The 18,345-nt window shown below is 70.2% G+C and overlaps 4 protein-coding genes across 4 annotated transcripts in view; 2 read left to right on the plus strand and 2 right to left on the minus strand.

Annotated features, from left to right (window-relative positions):
- Positions 1 to 74: 74 nt before the first annotated feature.
- On the minus strand, positions 75 to 1,556 carry H696_04170 (ATP-binding protein). Its single transcript, XM_009498051.1, has 4 exons — positions 1,308 to 1,556; positions 1,090 to 1,199; positions 662 to 963; positions 75 to 473 (listed from the first exon to the last, which is right to left on the minus strand). Exons 1-4 carry the CDS (start codon positions 1,523 to 1,525, stop codon positions 189 to 191), a joined length of 915 nt encoding a protein of 304 aa, XP_009496326.1. The 5' UTR covers positions 1,526 to 1,556; the 3' UTR covers positions 75 to 188.
- A 593-nt stretch (positions 1,557 to 2,149) lies between these two features.
- On the plus strand, positions 2,150 to 13,153 carry H696_04171 (hypothetical protein). The gene is made up of 7 exons (XM_009498052.1): positions 2,150 to 2,352; positions 2,456 to 2,911; positions 3,169 to 5,832; positions 6,063 to 6,362; positions 6,463 to 6,836; positions 6,907 to 12,021; positions 12,233 to 13,153. Exons 1-7 carry the CDS (start codon positions 2,323 to 2,325, stop codon positions 12,510 to 12,512), a joined length of 9,219 nt encoding a protein of 3,072 aa, XP_009496327.1. The 5' UTR covers positions 2,150 to 2,322; the 3' UTR covers positions 12,513 to 13,153.
- Positions 13,154 to 13,776: 623 nt separating this feature from the next.
- On the plus strand, positions 13,777 to 15,807 carry H696_04172 (hypothetical protein). Its single transcript, XM_009498053.1, has 8 exons — positions 13,777 to 14,065; positions 14,205 to 14,337; positions 14,436 to 14,554; positions 14,645 to 14,752; positions 14,885 to 15,048; positions 15,140 to 15,232; positions 15,330 to 15,382; positions 15,476 to 15,807. Exons 1-8 carry the CDS (start codon positions 13,843 to 13,845, stop codon positions 15,600 to 15,602), a joined length of 1,020 nt encoding a protein of 339 aa, XP_009496328.1. The 5' UTR covers positions 13,777 to 13,842; the 3' UTR covers positions 15,603 to 15,807.
- A 120-nt stretch (positions 15,808 to 15,927) lies between these two features.
- H696_04173 (hypothetical protein) overlaps positions 15,928 to 18,345 on the minus strand; it is a gene marked incomplete at its 5' end in the record, with an annotated part of 3,069 nt that continues 651 nt past the window's right edge. The window contains 3 exons of the mRNA XM_009498054.1: positions 15,928 to 16,758; positions 16,878 to 16,993; positions 17,152 to 18,320. Coding sequence (XP_009496329.1) covers positions 16,041 to 16,758; positions 16,878 to 16,993; positions 17,152 to 18,320 — 2,003 coding nt within the window. The 3' untranslated portion in view covers positions 15,928 to 16,040. The remainder of the gene's footprint in view (positions 16,759 to 16,877; positions 16,994 to 17,151; positions 18,321 to 18,345) is intronic.

An 18,345-nucleotide genomic window follows, 5' to 3' on the forward strand; every position in this document is an offset into this window, starting at 1 on the left:
CTTGGGCTGCTTACTTCGCCCCCCCCCCCCCCCCCTCCCCCCTGGCCCCGTGCCCCCAGCAGACTCATGTTGGGTGTGTCTAGAAAAGTGTCTATTCACCGTGTGGCCAGACGTGGGCGAGCGCGTTGGTATGTGTGTACGCGCGCGCGTGCGTGTGTGCAGACACATGAGCGGGGAGGCGGGGCACATCACTGGCCGGCGGCCGGGGCGGCAACACCGATCGACTGGAGGATGGCCCCCACAGTGGTGGAGATGGCGGTCATGGTCCCCTCGCCGAGGGGGCCGTTGAGCGGGTCGGCGGGCTGGCCAGGCGCGGGCGCGGGCGCGGGCGCCGCCGCCGGGGCAAAGGGGTCACCCCCGCGCTCGAGCAGCCGGGTCAGCCTCGGATCCAGCGGCAGGCGGCCGAGGAAGGCACAACCAAGGGCGGCGGCTGTGCGCTCGGCCCCGCCCGTAGCAAAGACGGGCGTACACGTCTGTGTGTGTGTGTGTGTGTGTGTGTGTGTGTGCGCATGGTGGATGCCAGGCATGTTAGTATATGGGCTTCCCCGATGCCTGCCTCCTGTGGCATGAGGGTGCGGCTTTCGCGCGACGCGGGGAGGAGGGCCGACGGCCTGGCCATCGCCCGCCCGCCCGGAGGGCGAGAGGCCGCACGAAGACGCACCGAGCAGTGGGGACACGTGAAGACACTCATGTTCTCGATGACGCCGAGCACCGGGATCGACACAGTCCGGCAGAAGGAGATCTCCTTGCGCGCATCGTCCAGGGCCACCAGCTGCGGAGTAGAAACGATGACCGCGCCGTCGATGTGGTACGGCCGGGCACCGGCCTCGGCCGCCTCCGGCGAGGCGGCCGTCAGCGCCTCCAGCACGGCCAGGTGCTCGTCCGAGGTCCCGGGCGGGGTGTCGATGATGAGGAAGTCCAGCGGACCCCAGGACACCTCGCTGAGGAACTGGTGGATCATGGCTGTCCGGCGTCGACGGGGGAAGGGAGGCGGGGGGGGGGGGAGATTAGGGGACGGGCGCGTCACCGAGGGAGGGCCCCAGCAGCAGGCGAGGCAAATGCAAAGCACTGGACACTGGCACGGCGCACCGGTCTTCTTCGGGCCGCGCCAGATGACCGGGTCATCGCGCCCGGGCAGGATGAAGCCGATCGACATGACCGACAGGCGCTGGGCCTCGTCCGCGAAGACGGGGATCCAGCTGGCCAGCACGTGCGACGAGGGCGTGTGTGAGCGCGGGAGAGGAGAGCAGCAGGGGAAGAGAAAGAAGCAGCAAGATCTCGGCCCCTGCGACCGTGGGGGAACGCACCCGGCCGGCGAGCGCCGCACCGAGCTGGCCGTCAAGCCAAGCATGGTCGGGATGCTCGGGCCGCACAGGTCCACATCGAGCAGGCCCACGCGGAAGCCCTGGGCGGCCAGACACCGGGCAAGCAGCACCGAGGTGGAGCTCTTCCCGACGCCGCCCTTGCCCGACAGGACCAGGAGGGTGTGACGCGCGGGGGCGATCTTTGGGGTGGGGGCGGACATTCGGGCGACTGAAGGCTGAGAGGGGCGGAGGGGGGGGGGGGGGGGGGGCAGGAAAGCAGAGCAGAAATGATGGGCTGGGGCGGCAGGAGAGGAAGGGGGGGGGACGCATTGGTCACACACGGCCTGCCGCCCGCCGGGGCTGCGCCGGCCCTTCAGAGTCCCCCCCTCCCCCCTGGCATGCTGTCCCGGTCCCTTGGCCCGGGCGCCGGGGGAGATCACAGACAGGGCCCGGGGCCCGATCCGCCCGCGCCCCGGCATGGCCCGCCAGCACGGCGCCGTATCATCAGAATGGCGTGGGGGAGGGAGGCGGGGCGATCGGCGAGTGCCAACGGAGGCCGCCGCCGGATGCGTCGGCAGTCGGGTAGTCGCCGCCGCCCCGCCGGCCCGCTAGATGCCGCGCTTGCGCGACTCGGCGGGGGCGGGGCCCCGCGCACGGGCCCCCGGGAGCGGGCCCTTTCGAGCGGGCGCCCTCCCGCCCGGGCGCGGCCGGCGACCAGGGACAGCAACGATCTCCCTACTCGCTTGCCCGTTGACTTGTCCATCCGCTCGCTTCCGCCCGCCGGCGCGCACATACGCACGCACGCTCCCTCCCCCCCCCCCCCCCCCCTCCCGCACGCACACACGCGCACGCACGCACGCACGCACGCCCCACCCCCACCCACACCACAGCCTACTTTTGCCCTCCCTGCCGGGTCTGCCCCAGGCACGCACCCCCCCTCTCCCCTTTCTCTTCCTCTTGTGGCCGGTCGGCGCCGACCGGACTCCGAGCGCTCGCCCCCCTCCGCAAGACACCCACCATGCGGCGGAGCCTTCGCCGGGTTGTCAAGGTGCGAATGCGCGCACGCACGGCTGGCAGCCTTCTCGCCGCCTAACCCGCCCCCCCCCCCCGCGCGCGCGTGCGCCCCACCCGAATGTGGAATCGTGTGACAGGACGGCGCCGGGCCGGCCCCGGACCCGGGCCGAGTGCCCTCCCCCGCGCCGTCCCCCATGTCGGCTGAGACCGATGCGCCGATTGTGCAGAAGCGTGTCACGGCGGCCGAGATCCGCAGCCGCTTTGACCAGACCCTCGCGCAGACCACCTCCCTGCTGCAGCGGGCCACGGCCGAGGGGTTCTCCTTCCCGGGCCTGGACTCGGGGGCTGCGGCACAGCTGTGGCCCGGTCCCGGCGAGGCCGCCGGGCCGGGTGAGGCCTTGGCCGATGAGGCCGCCCGCACCCTGGCCGGGTTTGTGCTGTTCCTGCGGGACTCCCTGACCAAGCAGAGCCAGGACCATGTTGTCGCGGGGCTGCTGCAGCTGGCGCGCGACCTGCCGCAGGTGTTCCGCACGGCCGAGGTGCACCGCGCGCTGGTGGCCTGCTTTGACCCGCGCTACATGCTGCACATTGTGGTACCCACCGGCTCCCCCGGGCTGCCCCTTTTTGGCTGGATCCCCCCCCCCCCACGCACATTGCCCGGATTGTCTCTCTCTCTCGCCTCTCTTCTATCTGTCCTCCTCCTCAAGTTTTATGGTCTTCTTTATGGCCCCCCGCCCCCCTCCCGGCCGCCCTTTCTCCCGTCCTGCTCGGCCCTCGCCTTGTACTGACCGCCCTTCCCCTTGTCCTGATGACCCTGTCACGCGGCCCTGCGGCGCCCGGGCCGACGTAGGTCCGGCCCAATCCCTGGCTGGTGGTGTTGGTGGCGCAGGTGTTCCAGGCTGCCTGGGAGGACGCCCCTTCGGACTGGCCATTGGACTTCGTGGACATCGTGGTGGCCGATCTGCTCGGGGACCGGGTGTGGACCGACCTGCCCGGGGCGCAGCGCTTCCTGGCCGAGGTGGCCACTGCCTTCCTGCTGCCGAGCGACCCTCAGGCTGGCGTTCCCACCGCGACGGACCTCGGTGCGGCCACCTACAATTGGGTGGTGGCCCCGGCGGCCGGGCGGTACACCAGCCCGGCGGCCTCGGCCGCCGTGCATGCACACCTGCAGCACACCCTGCCGGGGGCCTTGCGGCAGCTCTTCCCGCCGGAGGCGCCGGCTGACCCCCGGACCGGGGCCGTGGCCGGGGCCGGGGCACGCCCCGACGCCCCGCAGCATGGGAATGTCGTGCGGCTGGCGGCCCTGTGCACGCGGTATCCCGACATCCAGGCGGCCCTTATTCCGTATTTGGCCATGGCCGCCGGCCGGCGGGTGTGTCATCCCCCCTTGCGGGAGCTTTTCGCCCGGCTGACGGAGACCTTCGCGGCGGCGGCGGCGGCGGCGGCGGCGGCGGCGACAATGGCCACGCCGGCCGGCGGCCAGGAGCCCGGTGCCGGGCCGGTGGGCGAGCTCTTCCATGCGCTGGCCACCCTGCGCTGCCCGCCGGCCCTGGTGCCGGCCCAGGTGGACGCGGTTCAGCGTGTGATCAGCCGGGACCCCGCCTCCGCACGGCGGCTGGTGGAGCTCCTCTTTGGCGAGCTGTTCCTGCTGCAGGGAACGGGCGAGGCGGCGGCGGCGGCGGCGGCAAGTGGCCCGGTGCCGGTCGGCGGCGGGCCCGCCCTGTCTCCCATGTCGCCGTCGACCACGGCGCCGGACCACCTGCTGTCCATGCTGCATTTGGCTTTCGGGCATGCCGGCTGCGCGGGCTCCTTCGGGGCCCTGCTGCAACGGGCCATCCTCCACCGCCCGGGGGATTTGGCCGACGGCTGGCCGGAGCGCTTCCGCCAGGTGGTGGACTTCCTGCCCGGGTCGTATCCCCCGCAGGCGGCCCAGTTGGGGGCCCTGGAGGGGGCCTTCCTCCAGGGGGCCCTGCATGTGGCCGACATCGCCGAGGGGCTGTTCCACTGCCCGGAGGCGACTTTCTCCGGGGGGACTTGCGCCCTGTCGACCGTCATCCCCATCCTCTTGCGCTTGTTCACCATGGGCCTGGCGCGCCTGCTGGGCCCGGTGTCCGAGCGGGCGGCCGAGCTCTTCCGCCAGCAGGTTCCCGCGTTGCCGGTCACGCATAGCCTGCCCCCGGTGCCGGCCGGCATGCGGGCCGACATGCTGGCCCGAGCGGCTGGCTTGTCCCTCCGAGCGCTCGGCCTCATTGTCGGGCTGCTGAACCGGGGCTTTGTCGGCCTCGAAGCCGGTGCCGGTGCCGGTGCCGGTGTCGACGCCGGCGCCAGTGCCAGCACCGGCGCCGGGCCGGCGAACACGTATTTGCGCCTGCGGGTCGGGGCCGCCGAGGGCCCCGCCACCGCCGCCAATGCCACCCCGGGCGAGGAGAAGATCCCCGCGCGGGCGGCATTCGACTGGCTGCGCACGGTCCTGGCCCCGGAATGGCTGTCTGGCAGCCTGTTGGCCGAGGTGTCAGTCGACGAGCGCGTCTTCGTGGTGTTGCTGGACTCGCCCTTGTGCGCGTCGGCCCTGATGCTGGATCTGCTGGAGGAGCTGGCGGTGCGGGTGTTGCTGCGGCGCGGCGCGGCATCGGCCGGCGAGCTCCCGCGCCTGGCTCCGGCCGGGGAGGGCCCGGTTGGCAGCCCGGTTGGCCGGTTTGCCGAGTACCGGCGCCGGGTGAGCCCGCTGGACTTGACCCTCCAGCCGGGGCAGATCTCCACGCTGCTGGGCTGCGGCCTACCGGGGGCGGCCTCCGCGCGGCAGACCACCTGGCCGGCCTTGCGGGTGGTCCTTCTGCTGGCCTCGCTGAGCCCCCTGGCGGCGGGCCCGGCACTTTGGGAGCTGCCCCTGGTCCGGCGACTGTTGGGGGACCTGCTGTCCGGGCGCCTGCGCCAGCAGCTGGACGCGTACACCCACTCGGCGGCCGGGGAGCAGGTGGCCGACCTGGATGCCGAGGGCCTTCCCCTGTCCGAGGCGCAGCGTCGATCCTTGAAGCGCTCGCGTCGGCTCCTGGCCTCGGAGCTGGCCGCCGACGCGGCGGCGGTCAGCGTGTCGGTCCCGGCCACCGGGCCGATTGGCCCGCCGCTGGCCATGCTCCTGAGTCCGGTTGACTTGGACGCCGCCGGGGCCGGGGCCTCGCCTGTCCCCGCGCCGGAGGCCGAGCGCCTGCTCGATCCGCGACTGGCCCTCGGTGCGCGGCTGGCCGCGTCGCCGTGGCTCTGTGGCCAGATCCTGCGCGCGTCCCTCGGGGAGGATCTGCGCCTGCCGCCGGCCGACCAGCTACACTGGCTCCTGGCAGCCCCGGGCGCTCTGCTGTCGGCGGGGCTGCTCCTGGCGCCTGGCACTGGCGAGGGGCCTGCCCGCCTGTCGGCCGACCTGGCTGTGGAGGTCCTCTCGTCGGAGCACTCCAGCCAGCTGGCCCTTTGGGCGGACGTCCCTCTGGCCGGGGCCACCCTCATCGCTGCCGCCCAGCATGTGCGTTTGCCTCGTGCTCGCTTCTTCCGCTTGTCATTCATTCCGGCTCCCCTCCTGTTCTCGCTGTTCTCCCTCTTGCCCCCTCCCCCCTCTCCGCGCGCGCCCTCTCTCGCTCTCTCTCTCTCTCTCTCTCATGCTCGTCCCTTCGCCTGGCTTCTGACCCGCTTGCCTTCCCCGGTGCTGGTCATATTGGCACGGGCTCTGGTCGTGGGCCTCCCTTCTCGACACAGAATATCACCGCCTGCGTGGGGCCCGTGTCGCGGCTGTGCTCGGACATCGCGCACTCACCGGTTCCCGGCCGCGCGCAGTCGGCCCTACTGCTGGTGCGGCTGCTGTTCCACCTACTGGCCACGCCGTCATCCGCCTGCCGGACGGGCATCTACCGGGTCCTGTGTCTGGCCCGCGAGGCTGTGCTGCCTGGACTCCAGGCCTCCGGTGCGCCGCCCGAGTGGGCCGGGCTCGACGATGCATTGGCCGGCTACCTGAGCCGGCCGGGCCGCTTTGCCGACGTTTCCTCGGCACTGGCCAACGTGTGCTCTTCCGATCTTGGCCACGCCGTCATCCGCCTGCCGGACGGGCATCTACCGGGTCCTGTGTCTGGCCCGCGAGGCTGTGCTGCCTGGACTCCAGGCCTCCGGTGCGCCGCCCGAGTGGGCCGGGCTCGACGATGCATTGGCCGGCTACCTGAGCCGGCCGGGCCGCTTTGCCGACGTTTCCTCGGCACTGGCCACCCTGCGTGAGGCCATCCGGGCCCCGGGGTCCGGCTTCGCCGAGGACCAGGTCCCCCTGGAGGGGCCGGTGTTGGTGGGGCTGCTGGGGCGGCTTTTGGCGGACGAGCCACTGGCCCCGCTGCTGCTGGCCGCGTTGCCGGGCGAAAGCGGTGTTCTGTTGGCCCGGTCGCTGCTGCGGTCATTGTTGCCGGCCGCTCGGCGGACCCCGGCGACATGGGCCTCGGCCGCGGTCCGCACGCTGGCCACCATGCAGCAGGAGATCGGAAGAGCGTCGTGTGCTGGGGCGGCTTTTGGCGGACGAGCCACTGGCCCCGCTGCTGCTGGCCGCGTTGCCGGGCGAAAGCGGTGTTCTGTTGGCCCGGTCGCTGCTGCGGTCATTGTTGCCGGCCGCTCGGCGGACCCCGGCGACATGGGCCTCGGCCGCGGTCCGCACGCTGGCCACCATGCAGCAGGCCCGGCCGCTCTTCCTTCGGGCCTTGCTGGCCGAGGCGCCGGCCGTGGCTTCGCTCGGGTGCGATGCCCACCTCCGGCCGATGGCCGACCCGGGGCCGGATTTCGGCGAAGCCCTGCTCGAGCTGCTGAGTCTGGCACGCACCCATGAGCCGGGTCTGCCCGGCGAGCCGGCCGTGCGGGGGCTCCTGCATGGGGTCTTCTGCTCGCCGGTGGCCACGATCCCCGGGGCCTCGGGGAGCGGTATCTTTGGGGACATTTCGCCGGAGATCCTGCTGGCCTCCTGGCTGGATGTCCCGTCGGTGGGCGGGTGCCCGGGGCTGCCGGTTGGCCAGGCGGCGGTGGCCCTGCTGGAGGGGCTGGTCGGTGCCAGCCCGGCTCCGGAAGCCAAGCTGGCCCCCCTGGCGGGGGTATTGCGTTCGGCCGCTGCCGGGTCCTCGGGCCAGCACATCCTGGCCCGCCTGGGGTCCCTGGGCCCGGGGTTCTTGGCTTGGGCGACCGGGGCGCTGGGCGGGACGCCTGGGTCTGTGGCCTCGGTTCCGGAGCGGCCGCGTGCCGTGGGCCGGTGGACCGGCGGCATGCTGACCGTGGCAGCCCCGCACAAGACCCCCTCGGCCCCGAGGGTGGCCCTGGACTTTGAGCAGCAGCCCGGCCTGCTGGACTCGCTGCTGGCGTCGCTGGCCACGCGGACCGGGCCGGCCGTCGCTGTGTCGGTGCCGGGCCGCGAGGAGCCCTTCCGGGCCGAGCCGGCCGCGGCCGCCCGCTGGGCCGAGAGCTTCCCCCCGACATCGGAGGACATCAGCACATCGGTCGATCTGGGGGCCAACCAATTGGCCACCTTACAGTCCGGGGCCAAGCCCAATGCGGTGTCCGGTGCCCCGGAAGACGAGGTCGACCCGGCTGTGGCGGCCCATTCGCCGTTCGACTCGCGGCTGACCGGCGTCGCGCTGGGCCGCTTCCTGTCGTATGCCGGGGCCGGGGTGACGCGGTCGGCCGCCGACGCGGTTCTCCTTCTTGGGCGCTTGCTGTCAGGGGAACTGTACTTGCAGGTGCCCCACTTGGCCCCATCCCTGGTGGCAACCATCTGGCAGGCATCCCGGCTGGGGGAGGTTTCCTTGGAATTGATCGACCTGCCGGGGTTCTACCTGCACGCACGCGACATGCTGTATGCCCCGTGGAACAGGCGCTTCTATGTGGAAGAGCGCCTTCCCCCGCCCGGGGTCCTTCTGCAGGGTCTGCTGTCGGCATTGGCTGGCTGGTCGGCCGGGCGCGTGCGCCGGCTGCTGGCCGCCACGGTGGTCCGGTCGCCGGACCCCGGGCCCGGGGGGCATCTGTCCGTTTGGCTGGTCCGCCTAGCGGACTTGCTCCTGTGGTCTCTGGTGCTGGAGTACTCGCAGCCGTCGGCCCTGCATGCGGCCGGCGAGCGGCCGGCCCCGACGTCGCTGACATTGTCCTGTCGCGAGGCGGCGCGGCAGCTGGCCGAAGTGCTGGCCCTCCTGCCGCTGGCCGACCCGGCGGCCGGCTGGGTGGCCGCTCCGTCGACGACGGCTCGGTCTCCGGGTCGTGCGCGTGCCGACCTCTTCCAGGCCGGGGTGCAGCTGGTCATCGGGTATTTGGAGAGCCTGCGCCAGGCGCTGTGCATTTCCGGGCCGATGCTCTTCGCCTGGGACCTGACCATGACCTCGGCCACGCCGAGGGCTCCCTGGGCGACGGAGAAGCAGCAGCAGCAGCGGCGGCAACTCGCCGACGGGGAGGGCGACGCCTCCCGGCGGGTCATCAGCCTTGGCGGGGCGCCGCCCGGGACGGCCGGCCTGCTGGAGGAGTCGTTGCAGCGCCTGCAGCGCATCAACCAGACGGTCCATGGCCCGTCCATGGTTTTCAGCTTGCAACTGCTGGACCGGCTGCTGGCGGAGATCGGGGCGTTGGGCTTCCCGCGCGCGGCGCCGGCCTCCTTCCGCATGGGCCTGGCGCCCTTCTCCTCGACGGCACTGCACCATGATTCGGCTCTCTCGACCCTGGCACACATCCTGGTCCAGAGTGCCACCTCCTTCAGCACCGAGCATGATGTCCTGGCGGCCGGTGTGGCCGGGTCGCCGGGCACCCCCGGAGGGGCTGGCTCCGAGCAGCAGGCCTGGGACCGGTCGCTCCGGGCGCTGGCCCTGCTGGCGGCCTTCGCCACGCACAGCCCGCTGCCGGTGATCCGGGCGCTGGCCGATGCCAGTGCCATTTTGGGGTCCATCGATGACGAGCTCTTGACATCGGCCACGTCGGCTGCGTCGCTGGTCGGGCCGGCCCTGGCCACGGGGGCCTCCTCCGGGCCCGGAGCGACCTCCGGCCCCGGGGGAGCCACCGGGGCCGATGGCCGGAAGGCCGACGTCCCGGGGACCAGTGAGCTCGGCACCGCCGGGCGCACCCAGGCCCTGCAGCTGCTGAGCATTGTCCGGCTCTTTGTGTCGGTGGTGCTGCGCTTCGGGCGCGGGGCCATTCGCGAGCGCTTCGACGACATCCTGGCCTCGATGGACAGCATCCTGGTTCGTTGCTTCCGGCCCTTCCCCGGGCTGATTGCCCGACTGCGGTCGCTGCTGGATGAGCCGCCCCACGAGGCCGGGCATCAGCGTCTGGTGGAGATCACAACCTACATTACGCGCCTGTCGCAGCTGCTGTACGAGTATGGGCGAGCGGTGTCGCACTCGGGCAGCGCCGAGCAGCTCGGTGTCAATCGCCTGCAGGGCATCCTGGTTCGGGCTTTCAGCCTGAATGAGGATGTCGTCGCGTCGGGCTCCGGCTCCGGGGCCGGGGGCGGGGTGGCCACGCTGAAGGCGCGCGCCTATGGGCCTGCGGCCTACCGGACCGCGCACTATTCCCTCTGGGGCCCCTCGCAGACCCCCTCGCTGATGAGCCGGCATGCGTGGCAGCGGTGGCTTGTCCGGAGCCGAGTGATGCCGGTGCTCGGGCGCCAACGTCGTGAGGCCGTGCGCCGGCTGATTGCCGTGTCCTCCGGGCGACGGACCACCGAGCTGGGGGCCCGGTCGCGGGGTTCCTTGCTGGTGGCCGCCCGGCGTCACTCGCCCTGGCGCTCGGCGTCTGGGACTTTGTCCGCCCAGCATGGCGGAGACGTCGACCGGTCCCGCGGTGCTCTGGATGAGGAGGACCACCAGGACGAGGGCTCGACGCTGGAGGACAGCGAGGCGGGCGGCCTTTCCGAGGCCGAGGCCGAGGCCGAGGCCGGTCTCACGGCCGAGGAGACGGGCTCCGACTCGGGGTCCGGAGGTGACTCCGACTCGGGGTCTGATTCCGAGCCAGAGGAGGAGCCCGCCAAGCCCGCCTCCGAGGCGACCCCCGGCGTGGAGGGTGACTCCTCGGACGGGTCCGAGGCGTCGGACGATTCGTCCGATTCCTCCACATCAAGTGGCGAGGAGGAAACCGACGCCAAGGAAGCCGCTGCCGGATCCGGCAGTGATGCCTCCTCCGGGGATGATGAGGATTCCGATGACGGCATGGACACCGAGGATGATGCTCTGCCGAGTGATGCGCCGCCTGGCGACGCACCGATGGCCGACGCCGGTCAGGATTCCCCGCTGCCGGAGGGCAGGGCCCTCGCCGACTCGGAGTCTGCCACGACCGCCAGCACGGCAGCCGGGACCGCCGTTCCCGAGGTCGACGCCGCCGGAACCGGCGGAGCCGCCGATGCCGACGCCACCGCCATTCCCGCGAGCCCCGACGTTCCTGCCGCAGCCCCGGAGCCTGCCGCAGCCCCGGAGCCTGCCTCCCCCAGTGTCAAGCATCGTCCCGGCCGTCATGCGCTGAAGCAGCCCGAGGGCGCTGCACGCTCGGGGGCCGACCGTCGCGATGAGGGCTCTGACCGCCGTGAAGCGCGGCTCTTCGGCCCGGATGGACGGCCCACCAAGGCCGGGCGGCGCTCTGGCGATGTGTCATCTCCCGGGGAAAGGCGCTTCCCACGGCGCGAGCGCGATCGTGAGCGCGACCGCGACCGTGACCGGGAGCGCGACCGCGACCGGGAGCGCGACCGCGACCGCGGCAAGCATGCCCCCCGGGGAGTCAACTGCTCGGACCATCAGTTCGAGCTGGAGGAGCACCAGCAGGCCACGGAGAAGGCGGCCTCCCAGCTGGCGGATCTGGCCACCCTTCTGCCGCATGTCCAGCCGCTGGCCGGCCTGTGCGCCTTCCTGGGCTTGGCCCCGGGCAGGCTGGATGCCGGCCCGATGGCGGCCTCCCTGCGCCCGTCCACCCCGTTGGAGTTCGAGGTGGCGACCATCTTCGCCGGGCTGGCCGAGGAGCCCGGGCGGATGGCCGGGCTGGCGGCGTCGCTCGGCTCGCCGGCTCCCACGTCCGAGCATCCCGCCCCGCCGGAGACCCTGAGCCATGACTGCCTGCATCGCTTTTACCAGGTGGCCAATGCGGCGTTCGTACGGCCGGTCGGCGGCCCGGGGGCCGGTCCGCCGCGACTGACCGACAACCCGCGCGCGCGTCTGGCCGCCGTGGCCATGTTGCTGACCATGCTCGGGCGGACCTTCGGCCGGGTGAGCCCTGGCCGGCTGGCGCGTGTGCTGGCCGACGCGCCGGAGGCCCTGCTCGCGGAGGAGGCCCGTCCCGCTGGGCGCGATCTGGCCGACCTGGACAAGGTCCTTCTGTTCTGCTGCATGGCCCTGGTGCCGGAGGGCCAGGTCCATGGGTATCTGCCGCTGCGGGGAACGCCGCCGGCCGTGGGGGCGCCGGCCGCGCCGGTCTCCGACGTGGCCCTTGCCCAGACGGCCTGGCGGCTGCCCCTGTTGGTGGCCATCTCCGAGACGGATGGCGTCCTGAGCATGGCCGAGACGTGCCGGGTGCTGGCCGGCCCGGTCCTTGCGCTGATGCCCTTCGTCGCGCGGCTTTTCCTCGGCACCACCCTGGCCGGCCCGGGCCCCGACTCGCCGGAGTACATGCATCACTCCATCTCCAAATCCTACTGGGCGCTGCTGGCCCGGCTGTGCCTGTGTGGCTTCTCGGCGTACGCCGTCCCCCCTGGGCGCTTGCCTTCCCCCGCCCTCCGCCCCTTTCCCTCTCGGTGTCCTCGCCCACGTGTACATGCTCCCTGACTGACCGGCCGTGCCTCCTTCCCTCCCTCTCTCTCTCTCTCTCTCTCTCTCTCTCTCTCTCTCTCTCTCTCTCTCTCTCTCTGTCTCTCTCCCTCGCGACGTTGTTTGTCTTTGTTGGAACAGGGAAATTCTGCCCGCCTATCTGGCGCATCTTCGATCGGCATACGCCAATGGCCACTCCATTGGCGTGGCTCATCTCCTTTGGCCGGCGGCTTGTGCGCTGGGAGTCAGCCGCGATCTTCTGGCTGCTCTCTTCGATCTGGCCTCCAGCGACCCGAGCGGCGGGGACTTTGTCCCGGATGCCCCGGCCACCAGCACCGGCCACATCGCCAAGAAGCAGCTCCACCACATTGGCTCGTTCAGCATCGGCAGCCAGCTGGCCTTCCAGGACGGCACCCTTTGAACGGGAGGCGCCCCCTCCTTGGCCCTCCTCTCGGAGGCAATACACCCCCCCATAGACACATGCATGATCGGGCGCTGGGCCAGTTGGAAGAGCGGACAGGGGAGGGGACAAGCCGGGGGGTGCATCTGCTTGGCAGGGTGGTCCTCTCGGTGGCGCGTGACGTCGGGCAATGGGGCAGCGGAGGCGTGACAGGCAGACATGCAGGCAGGCAGCCGGACAGGACGGCGGCGATGAATGCGCCGGAGAAGCGTCTTTTTGACCTCCGGCCATCGTCCTCACGGCAGCATGGGATCGGTGGCTCCAGCGCCCGGAATCCCAGGCCGGCGCACCCGACCCCAGGCGGGGAGGCGTCGCCTGGCCGGCGCCAGTGCGGCGACATGAGGCCCAGATCGGCGGATCATCGAGGGGGGCCGGGAGGGAGGGGGACATGGCTGGCCGATCGAGGTATGCCCCTGGCCCGGGGAAGCCCGAGCTGCCGAAGGGCCTGGCCGAAGGACCAATACCCGCAGGGGAGCAGCGAGGGGGGATGGTTTGTAGTTGCTGGAGAGGCAATCGGCAAATTGACGCCACACGCGAGCACCAGGGCGAGGGCCCTGCCGGGCGAGTCTTGGCTCGACGCAGGGCGCCCCGAGACCGGCAACATGACCGTTTGGTGTCATGGGCGCGGGTCGATCGGCCACCGTTTGGAGGGGCTTGGGCAAGCATGACGGCGCCATCGGACGGATCTACCGCCGGGCGTTTGGGCCGAGCCTCAGGACCTCCAAAGGGCTCACGGGGGAGAGATGCCTGGTGTCTTGGAGATCGCTTGTCATCGAAGAGTAATCCACCGAGATCCTGCCTTGGACCGAGACATCCGGCACACCGATGGGGAGAGGCAACATGAGGGCAAGCAACAGGCGGGCAAGGGCGACTCGGGGTTTGGCGGTGTGGGGGGGAGAGGGCGGGCAGGTGGTGCGTGGCTAAAAAAAGGTCCTCCAAATGGCTAACGATGATAACAGGTCCAATATATTACATAAAAGTGCACAAAGTCTGTATGTAACAAAAGCATTTTGATTGATAACAGTAGAAGACTTTATGGCAAAGAAGTGCCAGAAATCTGTTTTTATTGTGATTTTAAAACACTATAGCTCTGTTGTCATAATTCTAAAATATAAATAACCTTAATACATTTTATCGTTAATATATGCTTGTTCCTCTCGGGAGGGGGATATCAAGGACCACCGTGGGGCGCCAGGGCTGGGTGCTCTAGTCAGCATATGCGCCTCCTCCTCCTCCATCTTTTTCCTGCTCCCCCGCCCTCTTTTTTTTTTTTGCCCCCGAGCGAGCGCGCATGCTCCCCTCCTCATCCACTACCCGGGATGCCGGGACACCGCCGGCCACCCGTCCCGATGATGGCTCCCCGACTCGGGACCCCTCTCCCGACACCGGGCAAGCGACTGCCCCCTCCTTCTTTGGGTCAACGGCCTTGCACCAGTCGCTATCCGGCCTGACGGCGGGCGCCTCAACCACGCTGCTCCTTCACCCGCTGGATTTCTTGAAGACCCGCATGCAGGGTGCGTCTGGGTGAACCATGCGCGAGCCCGCGCCCTCCTCCTGCCCCCCCCCCCCCTCCCCTTGTGGAGGCGCGAAATGATGTCCGCCGGTCGGTCCCCCTGGTCACTAATGCCTCCTGGTGCGCTTGCCCTCCGGTAGTCAGCTCCGGCTACACGTCCTCCCTCAGGACGGCCCGAGGGATCTTGGCGAACGAAGGATTCCGGGCTTTCTACTCCGGCCTGACCCCCTCCATCATCGGGACTTCCCTCTCGTGGGGGCTGTACTTTGGCTGGTGCGCGGCAGCCATGGTGCTGCGCTCGCCGCGTGACTTCACTGAGACTCGCTGACTGACATGCTGCTGCCGCCGGTCCGGCACGCACGCGCATCCAGGTACTCCTTTTACCAGCGCCTCATCGCCCCGGATGCGGTCCCGGCCTACTCGTCGACGACCGGCCAGGATCAGGTCTTCCTGACGCCCCTGCAGACGATGGGCGCCTCGGCTTTGGCCGGTGCGTTTGGGCCATCCTTCGGGGCTCCCTGTGCTTTTTTATTTTCTGACCACCGGGCCTCCTCCCCTCGCCCCCCCCCCCCCTTCCCAGGCATGACCACCTCCCTCATGACCAACCCCATCTGGGTGGTGAAGACCCGGATGTGTGTGCAGCAGCACCCATCGGCTGGCGGGCCGCCGGCCTACTCCAGCGTCTCTTGTGCGTGGAGCATGCTGGGCTCGCCCCGGCTTGGAGCCTCGAATGTGGGCCCCAGCCCGAGCATGACCCTGTCGCGACTGCCTCGCCGCTGACCTTGCACGCTGTTTCCCATCTCCTCCCTCTCTGCGCCAGCTGCCCTTTTGTCTATCGCTCGGAATGAGGGCCTGCGCGGGCTGTACCGTGGATTTGGCATGGCCCTACTCGGGTCGGCCCATGGCGCGGTGCAGTTTGGCGTGTATGAGCCGCTCAAGCGCCACGTCAGCGTCTTCCGCTTCGGTGCCCCGGGCCAGCGTCTTGTGCGTCACCCAGGGCCGCTGCCCGTCTCGCTGTCCCCCTTCCCCGGAGTTGGGCCAGCCCGGCGTGCTAACACTCTTCTCCTTTTGCCAGAGCGCAACCGATCAGCTGCTGTGTGCCTCGGTCAGCAAGGTGGTTGCCGTGGTCTCCACCTATCCGATTCAGCTGGTGAAAACCCACCTGCAGGTGCGCCCCGCCGCCAGTCCAACCCATGCCCTCGCGCAGCAACCTCACACTCCCTCTCTGTGTCTCCCCCCTGGCGGGCCCGGGTTCCCCTTTGCAGCGCGAGCGTGTGAAGCACCTCAAGATCTCGACCCTCCTTCGGGAGATCTTCGTGTGCGTTCCAGGCCCGTGCCCCCGTTCCGGAGGCCGCCCTTCTTCTTCCCGCCTCCCGCGGGAGTCCATGTGCTAACGCGATCGTCAATCTAGTGCCAACGGAGTGACTGGGCTGTACCGCGGCCTGGGGCCGGCTCTGTTGCGCGTTCTCCCCCAGAGCTCGCTCACGTTGCTGGCGTACGAGCAGATTTCCGTCCTGCTGGACACGTCCCAGTCGTGAGTGAAACCCACGGGGGGCTGGGCCCATGTCCTTTCTCTTGCTGCCGCCCCGCCCCCCGTTACACAGGGACCGGGGCACACCACACAACCATAGACAACAATAAACGGTGCTGGCCTCCGGCGCACCCGCACCCCTCACCAGCCAATGCATCGGGCGGGACTCAACAAGCGGGGAACGGAAAGCCAGGCACACGGGGGTGTATTGGATATGCCGCACTCTGGTCCTGTGCGTGGCATTGTGCGCAGGAAGGGTGCAGGCCCGCCAGCCGAGTGGCGAGTGGGGCGGGCAAACTGTGCCCAACCCCTTCCCGAAGGGCCATCTCACCGGGGGGGGCGGCACTGGCACATGAGGCCGGCACCGGGCATGGTGACGGAGCAGCACGGGCGGGCATATGGACGCGGAGCCGTGGGGACGGCACGACGTCGGGGAGCAACACATTTAATAGTCACCCTCATCGACGACCAGCCGACCGACAGCGCGGCCGCCACCATGGCGGTCGTAAGTGGCCGACAGCTGGGGCAGGGGCTGGACCGAGGTGGGGATGGGCCGGCGGCAGCCGGAGCTGTCGGAGCCGCAGACATCATGGATGAAGCCGGTGGCAAAGAAGTCGGCCATCTGCTGGTTGACGACCGGGTCCTTGCGGGTGTACGAGTGGGTGTCGTACTCCTTGGGCGGGGGGATGTTCTCCTCCGGGGCCGGGGGGACGCCGTAGTCATAGCCGACGGCCACGCTGTACTCATTGGTCGAGGTGCCGGGGATGAGGTCGCCGAAGACGGTCTCATTGTACTCGGGCATGTGGCCGCGGAAGACGCGGCCGCCGACAGCGCGGTTGTTGGCCTGGGCCGAGAGCCAAGAGACCTGGGCATCGCCGAGGCTGTAGTGATAGAGCATGCGCTTGGCCGGGGCGGTCGCGCCCGGGGGCATGAGGGTGGGGATCTCGCCGCTGAGGCTGTTCACGTAGCCGGCCGGCTCGGCGCGGTCCCACGCCTGGCCCATGAGGGTCAGGAGCCAGGTGACGTCGATGCTCTTGGGGTAGCGGCTGGTCAGGATGGCGTAGTACGGGTCGAAGTCCACCGAGCGCAGGAGCATCATGGAGTACGGGGCGCCCGGCACATCGAGGCAACCACGGTGGACCCAGGGGCTGAGGGCCATGTAGCTGTGTTTCCGTGGGCCGGGGGGGGGGGGGGGGGGGGGGGGAGGGGTCAGTGGCGCGAGCTGCAAAAGCCGGCTGGCAGGCGAGCGACACGGTCCGCGGTGTGGCACATGGGAGCGTACTTGTTGCCCAGGATGCCGCCCTGGCTATTGCCATAGTAGTAGAGCTTGTTGGTCTTGAGGACGGACACGCCGCCATACTTGACAACCTCGTCATTGGACAGGCTGGTCATGGCCATCTGTGCGCGGGGGTGGTGGGTGAAGGGGAGAGCAGGGCAGGGCAGGGCGATCGGAGGTGACAAAAGTGAGCAGGGATGGCGATAGGGGACACGACACACGTGAGGAGGGGGGAGGGGCAGAGACAGAGGCAGAGAAAGAGGCAGAAGCGCCGGCGCACCCGCATGGAAAGAACGGCGTTGGTGATGCCCTGGGAGAGGCGGTCGGGGAGGATGTTGAACTGGCCGATGTCGGTGGCCAGCATGCGGGTGACGGCCGGCACATCGGGGCTGGCCATGCCCTGCCAGTCGACGGCCAGCAGGACATACCCATAGGTGTTGGCGATGCGGGCGAGCCAGCTGCCGCCGATCTGGCCCTGGCTGCCGAACAGCCCATGGCCATACTGGAGAATGGCCCCGGCGCGCTGCTCCTCCGCCAGGATGGTGGGAATGCGCATGGTGAACTTGACATCGACAAACTGCTGGAAGACCGGCAGGTCGGTGTCCGGGTCGATGACCAGCGAGGCGCCGGGCTTCGGCTCGTCCAGGTAGTTGGGGATGCGCATGCGACCGACGATCTCGCGGGCGATGTTCTCCGCCGGGTTGTCATGCACCGAGACGATGGTGTAGTCGATGCCGGAGGCCGGGATGCGGGACAGGGCGTCATCGCGCATGTGGCGCGCGCGCCCGGTCAGCGAGTGCTGCGAGGCCACGGTGAAGTCCCACGCCTGCTGGAGGTTCTCGCGGCGGATGCCGGCGCGCGCGAGCGGGCCGAAGACATCGCGCTCGAAGTGCTCGCGGCGGAGCTCGATGTCGCTGTCCTCGGAGGGCAGCTTGTCACGCAGGGCCCGGAAGCCGGCGGTCGGCGGCAGCGGCCGGCGAGTGGAGGCAGACAGAACATCGCGAATTGCCACGATGTACCGGCGCTCGTGCTTCAGAGCGCCGGCCGCCCAGATGAGGAAGCCGCGCTCCTGGAGCGGCTCGTTGGCGGCGTTGCTCTGGTCGATCTCGGCCCAGCTGGGGACCACCTCGCCGGTGTCGGCGTCCAGCAGGACCACCTTGGCCCCGGGGCTGAGGGATTGCTCGATGTCCCGGTGGCCGACCACCCCCTCGAGCGACACGTCCCCGAGGTAGGTGATGATCTGCGGCATGGGGGAAAACCCATCCAGCGTGGCCCACGGCGCGGGGACGAACTTGTCCCCGCGCTGGTCGGCCGGCATCATGGACTCGCGCAGGCGCAGCTTGAAGCCGGTGTGCGACCAGCTGGCCGAGGCGGGCTCCAGGTAGAAGTTGTTCGGGTACGGCAGCCGGCACTTGTGGGCGATCGGGTCGCAGTCACCGAGCTGAGGGGCTGTGTGTGCAGGGGGGGGGGGGGG

The sequence above is a fragment of the Fonticula alba genome (genome assembly GCF_000388065.1).
Source record: "Fonticula alba strain ATCC 38817 unplaced genomic scaffold supercont2.6, whole genome shotgun sequence".
NCBI classification, from domain to species: domain Eukaryota; order Rotosphaerida; family Fonticulaceae; genus Fonticula; species Fonticula alba.

Bases quoted from the DNA above. Each gene is read 5' to 3' on its own strand.
- H696_04170 (XM_009498051.1), bottom strand. From the start codon at position 1,525: ATGTCCGCCCCCACCCCAAAGATCGCCCCCGCGCGTCACACCCTCCTG. The intron at 964-1,089 runs GTGCGCCGTGCC...GACGCCGGACAG, and splicing joins GCGCGGCCCGAAGAAGACCG to CCATGATCCACCAGTTCCTC. The intron at 474-661 runs GTGCGTCTTCGT...ACACACACACAG, and splicing joins TCACGTGTCCCCACTGCTCG to ACGTGTACGCCCGTCTTTGC.
- H696_04171 (XM_009498052.1), top strand. From the start codon at position 2,323: ATGCGGCGGAGCCTTCGCCGGGTTGTCAAG. The intron at 5,833-6,062 runs GTGCGTTTGCCT...TTCTCGACACAG, and splicing joins TCATCGCTGCCGCCCAGCAT to AATATCACCGCCTGCGTGGG. The intron at 6,837-6,906 runs GTGTGCTGGGGC...GCCGGGCGAAAG, and splicing joins CAGGAGATCGGAAGAGCGTC to CGGTGTTCTGTTGGCCCGGT.
- H696_04172 (XM_009498053.1), top strand. From the start codon at position 13,843: ATGCTCCCCTCCTCATCCACTACCCGGGATGCCGGGACACCGCCGGCC. The intron at 14,066-14,204 runs GTGCGTCTGGGT...GCCCTCCGGTAG, and splicing joins CTTGAAGACCCGCATGCAGG to TCAGCTCCGGCTACACGTCC. The intron at 15,383-15,475 runs GTGCGTTCCAGG...TCGTCAATCTAG, and splicing joins CTCCTTCGGGAGATCTTCGT to TGCCAACGGAGTGACTGGGC.